Genomic DNA, 19,529 nt, shown 5'->3' with positions numbered 1-19,529 from the left:
TTTTGCAAGACCTTTTAAAGGCAAGCAACATCTGTACTCATACCATTTTAAAGAAGACACGCTTACGTTGTCAGTGGTACGGTATTCTGTTGCTGCTGTCCTCCCTGCTTTAGTGGTCACCCATAAGCCTATTTGGATTCTAAATGAGATAGCGATGGGTTTACATGTGTGTGGTGATGGCGCGGACTATTCTCTCTGCTAGAGTATTAGTGGTGCTAAAGCAGTAATACCATCAGGGCCAGCTCAGTTTATGAGGACACGTTGCTCTGCAGCAGAAGAAGAGCAAAGGGATCAGTTAGCTCTATAGGCATCAAGAAGGCCATCTGCTACAAGGGGCGTACAATCTAGCAGATGCACTGATATCTGATTTTTTTTTTCAAAAATATGTTTGCAAGGTTTAAGGGCCTTTTCTCAGGCCCACAGGTTCCAGCAGAGTCCAGGACCACCAAAGCTGCTCTGGACCCCTCACCAGCGCCAGCACCAGCTTCAGCACCAGCTCCTGCACCAGCTTCTGAACCAGTTTCCGAACCATCTCCTGCATCAACACTAGCACCAGCTCTAGCTAAGGTAAGGTCTCTTGTAAATGTGTCTTTATAATTGCTGCTTTAAAAGATACAGGACTTATGTATACTTGGATTAGTTTCTTGCTTCTAAGCAGCATAAAATAGCAGAGATGCAATCCAAGATTTAAGCATTATAGTAAAAGAAAGATCCATCCTGCGTTTTATGCATATAAATAGTAATATTGTTTTCTTCTGAACTTACAACTTTGGTTTTTTATCTTCTCTTCCACTCCTGATCAGATCAACAATTCTGATTATTCAAAACTAAATATTTGTATTTTAAGTCAAATCCATTTCAAGTCATTTCATCCTAAATCCCTTTTTATTTACTTTCAGTCAAGAGACTGATTTGCTAATGTGGTAAATTTAGCATCTGAATCTGTGGAAAATGGTGATTTTTCATGTAGGAGGAGAAGCCAGGTGACAAAGAAAATGAAGCAAAGGAAGAGGACAAACCGCAGGGTAAGAGGCCTAAAAACACACACTTACTTTCTATTCTGTCTTACTGTTTGCCATGTTTTTTCTTTGGACTAAACCTCGTGGCTCAGTTGTATCGTAAGACTGGGGTATAACTATACATCCAGCTCACTAGATGAGATGATACACAATACTGGAATCATGAAAACGTGACAAGATTTTAGCCATATTTCAGTAAGAATCCCCATTTTTTGGTTTATGTAATTTTGTTTATGATTTGTTATGTTATACATAACAAAGCATGACATAAAATTGTAAAACATAAGACAAAATCACATATAAAAAAGAAAAATGGCATACAGTGCCTTGCAAAAGTAAATACTGACATCGTCTGATCTTTAAAGTCTGTGCAGGGTCATACCAACCACCCCATTCACAGCACCCTGACCCCCCCACCCAAGGCAAAAACACAGAGATAGTACATAGCCTTACTCATCTCTTGCTTGTCAGTATCGGTGAAGTGATGATGACATGATTTGGGTATGTAAATGTAAATGTAGGGTGAACATGAATATGTTAAAGTGTGTTAAAGCCCGATTGAGGAGACAGTGATTGAATGACAGTGGTTTATTCTCTAGACCCTAATGTTAGTATAATTGTGGGATAGGCTGACCTGCTCAGCAAGATCATACATGTATGGTAAACATCCTAAGAGGTTTCTAACATGCATGCAAGTAACCATACCCACCACAATCACAAAATTTTATAAACAACATCCCCCAAAGCCCTACATGTACACACAAAGTAGGTAAATACACACTTACGCTCCCTGTCAAAAGTTTGGACACACTTCTGTCATTCAATGGCTTTTCTTTATTTTTAGTACTTTCTACGCTGTAGATACATAAATAAATATCAAAACTATGAGACAAGAGTATACAGTACAGACCAAAGGTTTGGACACACCTTCTCATTCAAGAATTATCTTTATTTTCATGACTATGAATATTGTAGCTTCACACTGAAGGCATCAAAACTATGAATTAACACATGTGGAATTATATACTGAATAAAAAAGTGTGAAACAACTGAAAATATGTCTTATATTCTAGGTTCTTCAAAGAAGCCACCTTTTGCTTTGATTACTGCTCCGCACACTCTTGGTATTCTGTTGATGAGCTTCAAGAGGTAGTCACCTGAAATGGTTTTCTCTTCACAGGTGTGCCCTGTCAGGTTTAATAAGTGCGATTTCAAGCCTTATAAATGGGGTTGGGACCATCAGTTGTGTTGTGCAGGAGGTGGATACAGTACACAGCTGATAGTCCTAGTGAATAGACTGTTAGAATTTGTATAATGGCAAGAAAAAAGCAGCTAAGTGAAGAAAAACAAGTGGCCATCATTACTTTAAGAAATGAAGGTCAGTCAGTCCGAACAATTGGGAAAACTTTGAAAGTGTCCCCAAGTGCAGTCGTAAAAACCATCAAGCGCTACAAAGAAACTGGCTCACATGAGGACTGTCCCAGGAAAGGAAGACCAAGAGTCACCTCTGCTGCGGACGATACGTTCATCCGAGTCACCACCCTCAGAAATCGCAGGTTAACAGCAGCTCAGATTAGAGAACAGGTCAATGCCACACAGAGTTCTAGCAGCAGACACATCTCTAGAACAACTGTTAAGAAGAGACTGTGTGAATCAGGCCTTCATGGTAAAATAGCTGCTAGGAAACCACCCAAACACACCTCCAGGCTGTGTAAGGGCTATTTGACCAAGAAGGAGAGTGATGGGGTGCTGCGCCAGATGACCTGGCCTCCACAGTCACCGAACCTGAACCCAATCGAAATAGTTTGGATTGAGCTGGACCGCAGCCAACAAGTCTCTGGGAACTCCTTCAAGACTGTTGGAAAACCATTTCAGGTGACTACCTCTTGAAGCTCATCAACAGAATGCCAAGAGTGTGTGGAGCAGTAATCAATGCAAAAGGTGGCTACTTTGAAGAACCTAGAATATAAGACATATTTTCAATTGTTTCACACTTTTTTGTTCAGTATATAATTCCACATGTGTTAATTCATAGTTTTGATGCCTTCAGTGTGAATCTACAATATTCATAGTCATGAAAATAAAGACAACCAAACTTTTGGTCTGTACGTTATATTTATGTAGCAAACAAAAAACTGTGAAATGGCTCAAATCATCTCTTATACTTTAGATTCTTCTTTGCTTTGTACACTTGGCTTTCTCTTGGTAAGCTTCATGAGGTAGTCCTCTGAAAAAGTTTTCTAAAAGTCTTGAAGGAGTTCTCAGAGGTAGTAATAAAAATAAAGATAACACATTGAATGAGAAAGTGTGTCCAAACTTTCCACTGGTAGTGCACATAGCCCCCTTAAATCCCCAAAATTCCCAGGACTGATGGACCAGGTTATTAAGTATTAGACAACCCACCTAAAACAGATGCACCCCAGACGCAACATCGGGTTGGGTCAGTTTTGACCCCCTGAGAAGATGTAAGCTGATATCTAAAGAGAATCCAATTGAACTGGATAATTCTACACTGAATATAGTTTTTTTTAAAACAGTTTGAGGGCATACATTATTTTGTTAAATCATAAAATATCAGTATAACCCATTACACTAAATGTGCACTTAAGAAAAAGCTTTGCAGTTTGTCTGGTGGTTAGCAGAGTTTGAATATCAGTTTGAATGTGGACTCTGCAGATTCTCCCCATGCTTGTCCACTGTCCACTGTGACCTTTCCAAATTGTACCCCGCCTCCTGCTATTTTTTTCACTTGATAGTGGTATAAAAAAGTATGTGCCTTTCCTTTAAACATTTAGTCTGTTTTGCATCCTTGTCACACTTAAGTGTTTAAAACTATCAAACATCTTTTAAAATCAGACAAAGATACATTTATCCACTGCGTTGCAAAAGACTTATTGCCAGTTATCACACATGCTTGAGGGTAGTTGTTACCGCCAAGGGGGACACTAGCAGTTATTAGATTTAGGAGGCAATAACTGGAGCACATAGAGCCAGGTTGGTTAAGATCGCTTTTCTCGCTTAACAAAATGAATCCTTGTTTGAAAATTGCTTTTTTGTATTTATTCAGGTTATTTATGATTGTTTCATTATGACAACAAAGCAAAAACAGAAGAAACCTGTAAGGGGGAGAATAGTTTTTAATGGCACTATAGACAACTAGATAGATAGTTGCTAAATGTTTAGGAATAATTTATGACAATAATATTGATGATAATGAGATAAAAGGATTTATGAAATTAAATGTTTTTCACAAGTGCATTACATTCACAAAATGCTTCATATTTACATGCTGTGATTCCAGCACCTACACCAGCACCTTCACCAGCACCTACACCAGCACCTTCACCAGTCCCTACACCAGCACCTTCACCAGCACCTTCACCAGCCCCTGCACCTGCTTCAGCTCCAGCTCCAACAGTCACACCTGCAAACCCTGAACAGGCTGGACCTGAAAGGTAAGGCCTGCTCTCAGCAATTGCTCTGACGCCACCTGCTCTCAAATGTTTCATTTCAGGGGAGATGCATTAAATCTAAGAAGCAATTAAGCATAGAAGTTTAAGTCCCCTTATCAAACCACACTACATATGCAGACACAGCAACCAGTATCTACGTAATCACTAATTACTCAGATAGCCTGATAAGTTGTGGGGAGAGAGACGGAGAGTTGAACAGAGTATTTGAGATCTTTATCCTTGCAGCATGTGTATTAACAGAGCAATGACCTGAGAGTGGATTATAGGCTTTTCAGCTCTTTAGGCATAAGAAGCTCATCAGAGCTACGTGTAGCTTAGGCATGAAAGACATGAAGGCAACAGGTAATAGCAGCTGTTAATCTTCTCAGTTGTAAAAACAGGCTTCTGGTTAAAATGCAGTCTCAGGGATATTTTAAGAGATGATGATGAAAGAGGACCAGGGAGAGAACAGGGCCTCTATGAAAGAGATATGGATTGAACAACACAAGTTTAAAGGTGATCTGAGGACACACACCCTGCAGGTGACCTGGACTGCTACTGCATGAGCCGATAATTAACCAAAGGATCTCACGATCTAATGATCCACCATGATGTGTGTCTGGCTTTGTTTTTGAATGAGACAGGACCAGCATGTCTTTTACTGTGTTTGTGTTTATACCAGTGTTAACTCTTTCACTTTCACACACTGCTGTGAAAACATATTTGCCCCATCATAGATTTCTTTTCTGTGACACTGAAATGTTTCAGGTCCTCGTAACATTTCTATCAGACAAAAACAAACAAAAGAAAGAAAAATACAAAATGCAGTTTTTAACTGATGATTTTATTTTTTTCAGAAAAACAAATATCCACACCATATGTGAAAATATAATTTGATTGGTATTTGATTTTAAAAAGTGTAATTTAGCACATTTTTTGGCTCAGGTCCACCGGCCACACCCTTCCATAATTACTGCCTGACCTGTAGAATTAGGAAATCACTTAAATAGAATTTGTCTGACAACATAAAATAGGCCAAAAGATTTTAAAAGCAATGTATTATGCCCCAATTTCTTTAAAACAGGCATGGAACATATAAAAATTAAAGTCATTGACATCTATGAGTGAGAATCTACCAAAGGAGAAAGCATGGAACAGTGAAGAACCTTCCCAGGAGTGGCCTGTCTATCAGAGGCTCATCCAGGAGGTCACAAAACAAGGCAAATCAACATCTGAAGCATTGCAGGCCTCACATGCCTCAGTTAAGGTCAGTGTTCAATAGTAAGAAAGTCACTGGGCAAAATGGTATCTTTGCGAGAGTCTCAAGCCTAAAACATCTGCTGACCAAGAAGAAGACAAACGAGCATTTCACATTTGTCAAAACATATTCTGTTGACTGACGAGACAAAAGTGGAGCTATTTGGAAGGTCTTGGTCATGTTTCATCTGGTGTAAAACTTACCCAACATTTCAAAAAAGATTCTCATACTGACAGTCAAACATGGTAGTGGCAGTGAGGTGGTCTTGTGATGCTTTGCGTCTTCAAGACCTGGACGACTTGCTGGCATTGATAGAACCATGATTTCTGTTCTCCACAAGATAATCCTGAAGGAGAATTATGTGGTTATCAGTTTGTGACCTTAAGCTCAAGAGCCCTTAGTTTATGCAGCAGGACAATGCTCTAAATCACACGGCCAAGTCCACTGCGTAATGGATAAAAAAACAAGCTTTTGGAGTGACCTAATCAAAGTCTTGACTTCAATTCAAATGAGACGTTCTGGGATTACCTTAAACATACCATGCATGCATAAAAACCTTCAGTGGGACTTAATTAGAAGAGTTCTGCAATGAGGAATGCAGACTTTATGGTAGTTGTTGCTGCCAAGGGAGGCACAGCAAGTAATTGGTTTGGCGGGAAATGTGTTTTTTCTTGTACCAGCCTGGTTTATTTTGCTTTTTTTTATCTAAATAAATGAAATCAACCTTTGAAAACTCCTTTTCCTTGTTACTCAGGTTCTTCTTGTGTGATATTATCATTATTTCTTTTTGTTTTTGATGATCACATGTTAGTATGACAAAAAAGTAATTATCTGTAAGAGACCAAATACTTTTTCACTGCACTGTAAATATGAGCTGAGGAAATTAGAGTCATTCTCAGAAACTGACAAGACAAATAGGTAAGATAAAAAGCTGCAGCTTTCAGGATAGATAAAGCCTAACAATTGATGTTGATGTTGACACCAACTACCTAAACGCCTACAGTGTGGAAACATTACCTTAAATACTTTGCTTCCTCAGTGATTCGATGATAAAGAAAAGGTTTTAACTTTGAAAATTACTTGGTGTAAAAAAAAACAATAATAAATCTGCACACACAAGTGACACATTGTGTCTGGTGTATTACTGATTTTATCCACAAGAGGGCGAAGTATGAACACCCATGATCTAATGCCAAACTGTGAATGCCATAAATGTAACTTAAAAAGCTCTTTCATAAATTTCTTTTTTTGTTTATTTGCTAATGTCATTATCATTTTTTTGACCGTACTCCTGTAGTGCACTATGTAAAGGGGTCAGCGGTTAGAATGAAATTAAATTTAATTTAGTCAGTCAGTCAGTCATTTTCTACCGCTTATTCCATAGTGGGTCACGGGGTAGCTGGTGCCTATCTCCAGCAGTCTATGGGCGGGAGGCAGGGTACACCCTGGACCGTTCGCCAGTCCATTGCAGGGCAACACAGAGACACACAGAACAAATAACCATGCAGACATTCATTCACACCTAAGGGCAATTTAGGGAGACCAATTAACCTAACAGTCATGTTTTTGGACTGTGGGAGGAAACCGGAGTACCCAGAGAGAACCCACGCATGCATGGGGAGAACATGCAAACTCCATGCGGAAAGACCCCCAGGCTGGTTTATTTTGCTTTTTTTATCTAAATAAATGAAATCAACCTTTGAAAACTCCTTTTCCTTGTTACTCAGGTTCTTCTTGTGTGATATAATCATTATTTCTTTTTGTTTTTGATGATCACATGTTAGTATGACAAAAAAGTAATTATCTGTAAGAGACCAAATACTTTTTCACTGCACTGTAAATATGAGCTGAGGGAATTAGAGTCATTCTCAGAAACTGACAAGACAAATAGGTAAGATAAAAAGCTGCAGCTTTCAGGATAGATAAAGCCTAACAATTGATGTTGATGTTGACACCAACTACCTAAAGACCTACATTACCTTAAATACTTTGCTTCCTCGGTAATTCGATGATAAAGAAAAGGTTTTAACTTTGAAAATTACTTGGTGTAAAAAAAAAACAACAACAAATCTGCACACACAAGTGACACATTGTGTCTGGTGTATTACTGATTTTATCCACAAGAGGGCGTAGTATGAACACCCATGATAAGCCGGGAGTCGAACCCAGGACACCTTCTTTCTGCAAGGCAACAGTGCTACTAACTGCAACACCGTGCAGTCCTCAATTAAATTAAATTAAATTAAATTAAATTAAATTAAATTATCCAACTTGGGTTAATTTGCAAACCAATCCAGGGTCAAATAGGTACGCATCCTACTTTGGGTTCACTGACCACAGCAGGGTGAGGTCATGGGTTCCACCCGGCATGCTCGACTGAGTTTCAATTGAAACAACGGGTTAATGTGAATAATGTCTAATATTAAAGCTACGACATGATTAAAAAGAATAACCATTAGCTGGATAACTAAACTAGTAATATTTGGCATTGGTTTATGTCCAACAGGGTGAGGGTGAATTTAGACTGTCCAGTTAACATAACATACCTGTTTTTGGAGGTAGGAAGCCATTGTATCTGGAGATAAACCAATTAAACACTGGAAGAATATCCAGACGTATTCAAGAATCTTCTGGCAGGCAACGATGCAAACAGCTTCTCCACCATGAAGCCCAAAAGTATTTTTTTTACTTAATTTTTCTCTCTAATCCAAGAAACTGGGCCACGATTTTTGACCTGAAAGGTTGGTTTAAACTAAACTTCCATTTCAACAGAATAAACCCAGCATTTGGGATTAAAGACATAACCCAGCAATTGTGTTATTGCGTGTGGTTTACATAAGTGTTATCAAGTCATTCTTGATCTAAAATGTTAACATGGGTTTATTGTCTGGTGACTCTTTTGTTTTTTGTAGAAAAGACGAGGACCCTTCTCCTCTGCCGATAGTCATCAACAAATATGCAGATGAGCAGCTCAGAAATGTAGCACAAAGGATGCAAGAGAGACTGAATTTATACAAGGAGAAAGTGACTGATCAGTATGCTTCCTCCCCTGACATAACCCCTCCTGTCAGTGAGTACCACAAAATGTATTATCTTTATGCTCACGCTTTGAGCAGCAATGGCACATTCATATTGATAATATTGATCTGTGAGGACAGAATTAGAACTTAATATATAGGTCCTTAATTTGTTGTATTGTCCTTTTAGCTCCACTACTACCTAAAGATGAGTATGCCAGAGCGATGGAGGACAGGGCAAGGCAAGCAGAGGAGGAGAGAATAAAGAAGGAGGAGTCAGATAAGAAGAAGAAAGAAGAACAGGAGAAGAAAAAGAAGGAAGCTGAGCAGAAGAAGAAGGAGGAGGAGGAGAAAAGGAAGGAAGAGGAAAAGAAGGTGAAGGTGCCCTTAAAGACGAGGCTGATCTCAGTTTACTGGTCATCAGTAGACTTTGTTTTGAAGCCGCTGGAGGACCGGATGGATTCTGTGGTGGGGCCCACCATCGACCCCTTCACAGATCGTCGCTACATCACCTGGCTGAGTGTGGTTACTGCAGCCATCAACTACAATATTTGGTTTGTTACTGCCCGAATGTGTTTCCCGTATCACAGTGAAACCTCCATCCCTATCTGGTTCATCATGGATATCCTGGCTGACATCATTTACCTTCTAGATGCCATCTTGTTTCAGCCTCGCAAACAGTTTGTCAAAGGAGGAGACATCATAGTGAGTATGGAATAAAACCCTGGATAGCGACTGTCACAGAAAGTGGCCTTGATTATAACAAGTCAAATTACTTTTTGTCTCTCTTTTAGAAAACCCGTGTCCTGACAACCAAGCACTACAGAGAATCAGAAAGATTACTGGTACTTTAGCTCAAAATTTACACATCTTTGAACTCATAGGGGATCTCAGGAGTGTACACACCCCTGATAAAATGGAACATTTTTGTGACGTGAAAAAATGAGAGGGGGGATGTGATACTCAAAAAGCTACAGTAGCCTCCTTTACATCTTATACCTTTTATATACATGCGCAAACAAATACATAGACTTCAGTCTTCTGTCCCAAGCTGTTGAAAAGGCCTTTACTATGACAGTACATTGAGTTAAAGCAAAGTTTTATTCCAGACAGTGCCCCTGAGATTCTCAAAATGTTATTATAAACTGTTTATTTGGATGCATGTCAATATGTGTCACCCTCAGAGTGACCACCAAACACTCTGAGGCTGACCTTCCTGATCGACCAGTTGTATGTCGAGATATTCCCTTCGACATCCTGGGAACTGAGCCTGCTAAGGTCCAAATTTGGTTAACAGAGTGAAGTGACCCGAGAGTCTGACTTTGAACCTGAAAGCTAGGTCTTCCTTAGCAGCTGATCAAGGTGGCCAGAGTTCATTCCTCTATTTTACTCTTCCAAACCATCCTTGAAGTCAAGTCGGATATTTAGAACACAAAATTATGTGTAAAAACCTTGTTTCCCTCAACATTTCCCCATTTAGTTACATTTTTGTTTCGGTTATGTTTTTGTTTCTTTTCCTAATTATTTGTTAAAATATATTTGAGTAAACGTTAATTAGATGCTTATAAATTGTTTAAGTGGCCTTATTCAATATAATCGTTCATTTTCCGATTAAAGTGTTAATATTGTGATTCTGAGAACAAATGTTTTTTTATAATTGTTCCTCTCATTGCTTTCTATGAAGAATGCAATTAGGACTCCCTGACAAAGAGAACTGATTTTTAGTTTGATTTTCTTTGACTGTGACAAGAGTGATAAGATTTTAACACAAAAATATATTTAAATGTATGTAATTCTACCATTTATGAGATATCATCAGTCCCTACATTTTACTGCGGCTGTCACGCTTTTCTGAAACATTATTTATACCTCTGTATGTCTGTTAGAAGGATGAAGATGAAGGGAGGTTTTTATTTTGAAGCATTGCAAAGAGTCCAAGCACATATCCACATCAACAAATGAATGGCTTCCCAAAAGAAAAATATTAGTTTTAGACAAGCATATCAACAGCTTAGACCTAAATTCAATAAAAAAGTCTTTCGGGTCAACCGAAAAGAGTTTTGGACAATAGATCTAACTGAGAAGTTTTGTATTATAGTCGGCAAATATTACCAAGTCAGTGTCTGAGTTTCAGATTGAGTCTTACCAAAGAAGAATAAATAAAAATCTCTTCATTCCAGTATTAGTATGAGGTTGAACCAGGGTTTTGTATCCTTTTCAAAATAAACCCCCAACAAACTTGTCTGTATTTCAGTTTAATGTTACACGATGCATTAGAAGTGTAAAAAGTTTTAATGTGATTTATTTATTCTTTCTATTTTTTACGTCACAAAAATCTGGCATTTTCATAGAGATGTGTACACTGTTTAGATCCTCTGTAAATCTGATTCAAGTTGTTTTGACCTCACATGTTTCTCGCCAACAGGCAGATGTAGTTTCTCTTCTACCACTCGACTTGTTATACCTACAGTTTGGATTTAAATCTGTTTTCAGACTCAACCGTTTAATAAAGGTAAATTTACCAACATGCTGATTCTGCATCAAGGACAGTAAAACTTACATTTCCCTTTAACTACATTTCCTGTGCTTATTCTCAAGATAGATACATTTTTTGAGTTCAGTGACCGTCTGGAGAGCATCTTAGCTAAGGCGTACATCTGGAGGTGAGTTCCATGTGACGAATTTAGTAAAAATAAAAGGGATCTTGTTGTTAATGTTCAGTTATTGAGTGATCTGACTTTATCACATAAACAAATAGAGAATCCACTCAGAAAACCTGGTGCTTGATCAAAGTATTTTTTTAGGGAAGCCATAAAGATATGCAACAAAAGCTCTACAGATTTCTAGCTACAGATCCGGGGCTCATCACCGTCCTCGGTTTTCATGTTAGATCCACCAAACTAAGATTATTAACTGTCACTATTCCTTTTTAGAGTGATTCGCACCATTGGCTATCTCCTCTTCATGCTCCACCTGAACGCCTGCTTCTACTACGTGGCCTCTGAGTACCAGGGCATTGGTGGGACAAAATGGGTCTACTCCGGCCTAGGCAGCGCGTAAGTACACTACCTTTTATATTACTTCCTATACACAAAACGTCTAATCAAACATAAGCTTCCCATTTGGTGAAGTGTAGTAAAATGTCCTGCTTTTAAGAAAATATGCCACAGATTTTATTGACTGCAATCCCTATATTGTGTTGTTCTACTATATGCGCCAGTAAAAGTGTAATATATTTTAGCAAATTGTTGTGAGATTGTCAATAACTTATGTGCAAGTAGTTAAAAATAAAGGTTTGATTAGAAGAAGGGAAGATTTCATTGGCAAGCCTTTGCTGAAAATTAAATAAGACAATGTAGTTGCCAAAGTCAAACTCTACACCCTCATCCACCAGTAATGTTCTCTTAATCAATTCAGCATCCCAACATTGAAGAAGAAGCCATTTTAAAGATGTCTGCTCTCAGCTGAAGATCATTGCCTTTTATTTGTTAATCTGTACTCAGAATATGCAAAAAACAAAATGTGTTTTAACAGCTGTAAGGACTCTAGAATTATAAAAGTGGTTTTCATGAGTGTATTTCATAGTTGGATGTTAGGTAGATCACAAATGCAGTCTGGTCACAGAGTTTAAAAAAAAATTACTATATATTCAACACCTTCCACACTTATTGGTCCACTCTCTTAAGATGTTTAAAAAACCTTAAAATAAATCAATCTTGAATTGCAGCGGTATTACCTGCATGATAAGCATATTTTAAAGCCGTGTAACAGTGGTTTGGTATGTTTTTAATCCCTGGTTGGGAAACCTAATATGCTCGCTATAATTTGGAAGTTCAATGGAGAGGTTTTTTGCTGTTAAAATCCTCAGGAACGATGATGCAAGAGTCTAGGTGTTTTTTCTCCACATCTGTTATTAGCTCAGTGAGCTGTCGCAAAGTACAAGACCATAGAAACAAGGTTGCCATCAGCAGTGGCATCTTGGATGTATTAAATTCAAGATTTTTCTGCAGTAAATTGTGGTGCAAGACCATGCTACAAAAGATTAAATAATTTTAAAGCTTTTTACACATCTTTACCAGTGGAACCAATGAGACAGCTACTCTGATGGTAAACAAAGCTTAGGGCCATTTTTGTTGGTATGTGACAAAGTGTGTTCCAAAAAATTTGACAGAAAATCCAAATCTGAAAGTCGGCTGTATGTTTGTCCTGCTGCTGCTGTAGTTACCTCAGCTGCTTCTTCTATGCGGAGAAGTCCCTTCTGATGATTGCTGAGTTGCCATTTCCAGACACCATGTTCGGACAAATCTTTCAGATGGTGAACTACCTTTTCGGGGCGTTCTTTATGTCCATCATTCTTGGCCAGGTAGCCATTTTCTTGTAGCATGCATTGTATAATATTTTGCTTTGCATTCTTTATTGTTAAATTGTAAAAAAATAAATGCCCAAAAGAAACTGCAGCAAGACCTCATTGGAATCATATGTGGGAACATAAATCCAACATTCTCCAAAATTATTACAGTACATCTTCTTCCCTAAAATTCTTGTATAATATCCAGATGAGTCATGTAGAGGTCTCTCCTGGGAAACGTTTGGTGTTGTTTGTGAACATCCATCTAACATCGCCTCACCTCTTCCACAGGTACCTGCGCTGTTACTACTTTGCCGTCCGCAGTCTGATCAACATCGGCGGCCTTAACGAGCCTCACACTGTCTTTGAGATTACCTTTCAGATGACTAACTTTTTCATAGGCGTCTTTGTGTTCTCCAGTTTGATTGGACAGGTAACATAGAGACCAAATTGTCCGTAGCCTAGGTGATAGACCCAGCACCTCTTGTCAGTCTGCATCCTAAAATTAGCATCTCCTAATTAACACACTGACATCTCTTTCCACATGTCCTGTTGACATGTCTAAAACATGTTCCATTAGGAGCTATGGTCACTGTCACTAGCCCCCCAAAATCCCTACAATTCTTCCCACTGTTACATTTTTCTGGTTCTCTTTGGAGTCTTGACTGTGTGTGCAGCATTGTGCAAAAGTATATATCTCGATCTTAATCATTTCTGGTATGTTGTATAATATACCAACACAAATTAGTGCATGATTATAGGAACTTTTCACATTGTTTTACAAAAGAAATCAGAAGTGTCTAATGCCTTTGTATTCAGCCTCCAATGAGTAAATACTTCATACAACCACCAATCACAGCTGCACATTTTTGGGGACAGCATCTGTAAACAAGTATTGCCACAGATTCATAAATGGAGTTAGCTCTGTTACGTTGCCCATTCTAACACATGGCTATGCTTTGATCTAAAACATTGTTTCTCAATGCTCAGAACCACATATCCAGCATGTTTTAGGTTTTTCCTCTGTTGCCACATAACTTTCAGGCTTCAGCCCATGATGGCATGCTGAGGAGGTAATGCAATCATTTGGATCAGGTCGGCTGGAGTAGAGGCACATGTAAAACATGTAGGATATTGACCCCTGATGAACAGAATTGAGAACATTCCATTGCAGCTCTGGCTGTATGTTTAAGGTTGTTGTCCTGCTGGAAGGAGAACCTTTACACCAGCCTCTAACAGGGTTGCTTCCAGGTTTGCCCTGTGTTTAGTCCACCTTTCCATCCACTCTGACCAGCTTTCCTGTCCCTGGTGGAAAAAAAAGCTTCTTGATATTGAAAAGAGTTTCTTGATATTCATAATTTTGATAGATCACTAATGTTCTCGGGCAAATCTCTGGGGCCTTCAAGAGACAGCTGGATTTATACAGGGAAAGAAAATCACCACCGGGTGGACTTTTATTAATTAATCTGGTGACTTCTTAAGGCAACTGGTTACATTAGTTTATTTAGGCGTATTACAAAGAGGGGGCTGAATACAGATGCACAACACACATCTTTAGGCTTTCCTTTAAATAAGAACAAAAGCTTTCCTTCCTCTTAAAATGATGTGCTACTTTGTGTTGTTCAGCCATATAAAATTAAATTAAAGTTTGTTGCTGTAACATGACAAAATCTGAAATGTTTGATGGGGTATGAATACTTTTGCATAGTGCTGTAGCTTTTCAACAACAGTAACCCATCATTTATGCACTTTAAGTCACATGAGCAGCTAAATCACGGTTGTTCTCTGTTGATGTAGCTCTTTTTATCATGATACCTCAGATGAGAGATGTCATTGGTGCAGCCACAGCAGGACAGACCTACTTTCGAACCTCCATGGACAACACAGTGGCTTACATGGTGACCAACAACATTCCCTCTTTCGTGCAGAACAGAGTCCGCACCTGGTACACTTACACGTGGGACGCTCAGGGCATGCTAGGTCAGTGAAGCCTGCATGAATAATTTGGAGTTTGAGAGTTGACTTATTAGTCCTAACCTCTCCTGCTTTTTTTCATGGTGATGTCCAGATGAGTCTGAACTGCTGGATAAGATGCCTCTTGTAATGAGAACTGCCATTGCTGTGGACATCAACCTGGCAACGTTTCAAAAGATTGACCTTTTCAAGGTGTAGGCACATAATATCACCCAGGAAACATGGTCAGAAGACTGGTCTGCTAAAACTCTGTGCTCCAACAGGGCTGTGACCAGCAGATGTTGGTGGACATGTTGCTAAGGCTGAAGTCTATCATCTATCTACCAGGAGACTTTGTTGTGAAAAAAGTGAGTTTGTGTCTTTATCCCATAAGTTTCCTGGATATCTAATGTAACATTGTGTTGTTTGTTCTGTATGTTTAATGCCCACCACATCTGTTGGCCCCTCTGATTAAGATGTGTAATAGGCTGAAAATAAATGAATCTTTGACAGCAGTAGCATAACCCTGTGATAAAATGTTAAGGAAAAATCCCAACCTTAAAGTTGACATCATTTACTCAGTAGATGGGAAAAGAGACAGTGCTGTTAATATAGAAGTTATTTCCTGACTTGTGAAGACACACACATATCTACCTTACGTGAAAGTTTTTTGTTTTTTTTTGCAAGAGTGGCTAAGAGAAACTGGCCTTGAAGTGGTTAAACAATGACAACATTAAGTAGACCATCAGTGCAACACAATGGCAAATACCTCACTGATGTCTACGTAATGAGAATGTGAGTCACTTTAACTTAACCTGAAGGTTAAATGTTGTGTGAGACATCCATGAAGAAAATCAACTTAGTCTAAAAGCCAGAGTCTGGATAACAAACAGAATGTCTTGTACTGTCAACGTGTACAAGTTGAAATATTGCATGTGTCTTGCATGATTGATGTCAGAACAATGCAAAGAATTACATCAATTCAGTTATTTGCATCCTTAGATTCTTATAATGCTAAATAAATAAAAAACTGGTCAAGTCTGTTTGAACACCTCCAGGTAAACCACAGTTTAACAGTTACAAATAAAACGGTCCTTTATTTCATGTTTTCTGTCTTAGTATTTCAGGCATACCATATAGAGAAGTTGGTTGCCAGGGCAATTTTGCTCTACAAAAAGGATATCTCAAGTTGGAATAAAACGTTTCTAGACAATGATCAACTCAAAAAGTAAATAAATAAAAGAATATATCAATCACATTATTTTTATAGGATTTTGTTGTCAATAAGTGGGGTAGTGGGCATTCTTTAGCAAGGGTGCTAATCAGTGTGGAGGGCGCTGTACGTGCAGTACAGCGCGTCTTTTGTATAAATAAATGTTTTCTCTCTGCAGGGTGACATCGGTAAAGAGATGTACGTCATCAAAAGTGGAGCGGTGCAAGTGGTGGGGGGACCTGACAACAGTATTGTGTTTGTAACACTGAAGGCAGGCTGCGTGTTTGGAGAAATCAGGTCAGTTCACACAGAAAACAAGGTAGATGTTGTAAATGTACCTGTACATGTGTAATCAGAAGAAGAATACACCACGAAAAAACCACAGCATCTGTATATAATCAAAGATCAACTGTTCTCTGTAGTTTGTTACAGTCTTCTAAGGATGGAGGGAACCGACGAACAGCCAATGTCAAAGCATACGGCTTTGCTAACCTTTTTGTTCTGGAGAAGAAGGACCTGTTTGACATTCTTGTCCACTACCCAGAGTCTCAGAAGGTGTTAGCCAGAAAGGGCAAGTGAGTACAGGACCTGACTGAAGGAAATGTATAAGCTTACAATTTGTTTTTTTGTCTCAACAGTTGAGGTAAAAATATACACATAGTTGATGCATGAATATAATGTTCTTTAAGACATTTAATGATGTTTAGACATCTTATGCCAGGATGAAAAGACCATATTGTACAATGTGCAACTGTAGTCTTTTTTTAACCATGCAATGCCAGTTACATAAAATTCTAATGATAGTGGAATTTCTTTAATCAACACAAGGTTAAAATTAGACATACAGAAAGATACAGTGCTGTGAAAAAGTATTTGCTTAATTTACAAATTCTCTCTGTTTTAGCTTTCTTATCACATTTAAGTATTCCAGATTCAATTTCACTAGCAGGTATAATGACTGCCATACTAGTAGAATCAAAAAGTCATTTAAATAGAACCTGTCTACAACAAGAAGTTGGGTAAAGATCTAGAAAAGTATCACATCAGGCCCTGAACTAAGAAAATTCAAGATCAGATGAGAAGCAAAGAGAGCCATTCTCCACATGGAGAAAACATGGAACAGTGGTGAACCTTCACCTTGTAGCTGGTAGGGTTGAACAAACAGCAAAACCAGAAAAAATCTGTAAGGGGGAAAATACTTTTTCATAACACTTTATATACATACTTTTACCTAAATCTGTTAATAATTAGCAACTTAACAAAACCAAGGCCACTTTACTTCTCATTGGTGGTCAAGATTGAGTACAGTTGGTAGTATCTCATTGCCAAAATAGAGTTTTATGGTTAGATGAGACAGAGGTTGATGTTTTTGGTCAAAGGACAAGTGCCTGGAAACCAGGACACATGCGGGTGTTTAACAAGACAATTATTCTAAAGAAACACTGGGACTATTTTTTGATTAGGCTTCCTAAATTCCCAACCATAACGATATTTAAAGTACGCAGACTATACTAAAAAGCCAAGTCTATGTCAGGAAGCCAACCAGTTTAAACAGACTTCGCCAAATCTACAAACAAAAGATGTTAGATTTTAAGGTCTGAATTGCAAAAGGACATGCAACCAAATATTAGTGGGGCTGTATGTATGTACTCTAGCCTGTATGCATAATTTTGACCTTGTGTGGATTAGAAAAAATCCACACTAAATCCAAACTAGTGAAGCACATTCTTGTTTTCAAAATCATTGAAACTGTACGCCATAATCTTTTACACTGAAAATATAACATTTTAGATTACTGTTTAAAATTTTTACATTAATCAGATATTTTTGCCCATGATGGGTGGATGTAAACTTCAGATCAAAAGTGTGCATTTATTAAAAAGCTCAGTTATGAAAACAACCTTTTTATACCTCTATGACCCTGAATGGCAATGCCCAATAACATAATCTCAATGGTTTTCATTACATGTTTCTTTTTTTTTTTGCATGTTTATTTGTGTGTAGGAAACTAATGAAGGCTAAGGGACCACCAGCAGCAAAAGTAGAGGAAGAGAAGAAGAAAGGACTTGCATTGTTCGGCCCCAAACCGCCAACACCCAAACTGCTGCAAGTTTTCGGAGGAAACTTTAACAAAAAGATGTTTAGCAGACAAAAGGTAAGTCCTCAAGTGTTATAACACACAATATTAGTCATTACAACAGTTTAACACAGTATTTTGCTTTGTTTTTTTTTTTTGCTCACAGAAAGCTGATGACAAGTAAAGACTCAACTGAGCTGTGTATTTATGTGTATTTAATAACTCCATTTTGGGAGTAACGGTAAAGCTTTTTTTCTGGTTTTTTTACATGATTTATATCAAGTGTTTTATTTTTTTTCCCCCAATGTTAAGATTACATGTTATATGGACAGGTTCTGCTTAGCCAGCTTTAAGCCCAGGAACGTACTACCAAGGCTAAATGCATGCTGGAACTGTAATGTGGAAGTAAAACTAATCTAACTACATTAGCAGTGTTAGAAACAGTGATGGTTCTTGATTAAATGGTAACTGTCATACGCACAGTCAAAGTCAGCAGACTTTGTTTTAATGAGCTGTGATCAGTGTATAATAGTCCAGGTTTGAGCTGTCTATATATTGTGGTTTTCAACCTTCTCTCAATCTAATGTGGTCCTTATACCTAATGTTAGTCCTAATTTACTACCAAAAATGAGTCTAGAAACACGGTTCGACCTTCAAATGGTTTAAATGGCAGAAGGCCATATTTCAACACATGCCAGTAAGCAACCGAAACGTAGCTTGACACAGAGGTTTATTTTCTTTTATAGCGCTTCTGCCACCCCTAGATAGAGTGGTGCCCTGGGTGGTGACCCATATGGCCCATATCAAAAACCATCAGGAAACACAGACTGTGACTCTATGATCTAATTCTAATGTTGGTCAATTTAGGACGTATATTGTTTTGTTTTACACTGAATGTGTTTATCTTTTTATTGTTTTATTGTCCAGTTACGCAGGAGTTCTGCACCATAAACTTACCAGATTTTATACTGTTATTTTATCTATTATGTGACTGATTTAATCGTCCATATTTACCTTAATAAATGATTGGCAGATGAAACAGCAGATCAGTTTTGTTTTCTTGAGTCTGTTAATTTATTGTGAGTCCCTCGGCTTCCAGTGTTTACTGCAGAAGCTCTGGTGCAGATCCTGTTTAATCCTGTTAGTCGGATAGCGACATTGTAAAGACTGATTAGCTGCGTGGTCTCTTCCT

At 38.2% G+C, this 19,529-nt stretch overlaps 1 protein-coding gene across 3 annotated transcripts; it reads left to right on the top strand.

Moving 5' to 3' along the window:
- The first annotated feature begins 248 nt into the window (after positions 1–248).
- Positions 249–19,381, top strand: LOC124858418 (cyclic nucleotide-gated cation channel beta-3-like). Of its 3 annotated transcripts, none has more exons than XM_047350456.1 (17): positions 249–567; positions 971–1,025; positions 4,333–4,474; positions 8,642–8,799; positions 8,937–9,451; positions 9,541–9,591; positions 11,172–11,258; positions 11,345–11,409; positions 11,680–11,802; positions 13,386–13,527; positions 14,915–15,074; positions 15,163–15,260; positions 15,332–15,415; positions 16,439–16,557; positions 16,683–16,835; positions 18,265–18,415; positions 18,504–19,381. In XM_047350456.1, exons 1-17 carry the CDS (start codon positions 385–387, stop codon positions 18,519–18,521), a joined length of 2,304 nt encoding a protein of 767 aa, XP_047206412.1. In that variant the 5' UTR covers positions 249–384; the 3' UTR covers positions 18,522–19,381. The 3 variants fall into 3 exon arrangements, with proteins under 3 accessions (XP_047206412.1, XP_047206411.1, XP_047206413.1); XM_047350455.1 differs by having other exon boundaries at positions 4,321–4,474; XM_047350457.1 differs by lacking the exons at positions 249–567; positions 971–1,025; positions 4,333–4,474 and adding an exon at positions 5,623–5,738.
- The last annotated feature ends 148 nt before the right edge of the window (positions 19,382–19,529 follow it).

Source organism: Girardinichthys multiradiatus, chromosome 21 (genome assembly GCF_021462225.1).
Source record: "Girardinichthys multiradiatus isolate DD_20200921_A chromosome 21, DD_fGirMul_XY1, whole genome shotgun sequence".
NCBI lineage: Eukaryota > Metazoa > Chordata > Actinopteri > Cyprinodontiformes > Goodeidae > Girardinichthys > Girardinichthys multiradiatus.
The sequence above is the reverse complement of the archived record's forward strand: the minus strand, read 5'-3'. Positions and strand labels throughout refer to the sequence as shown.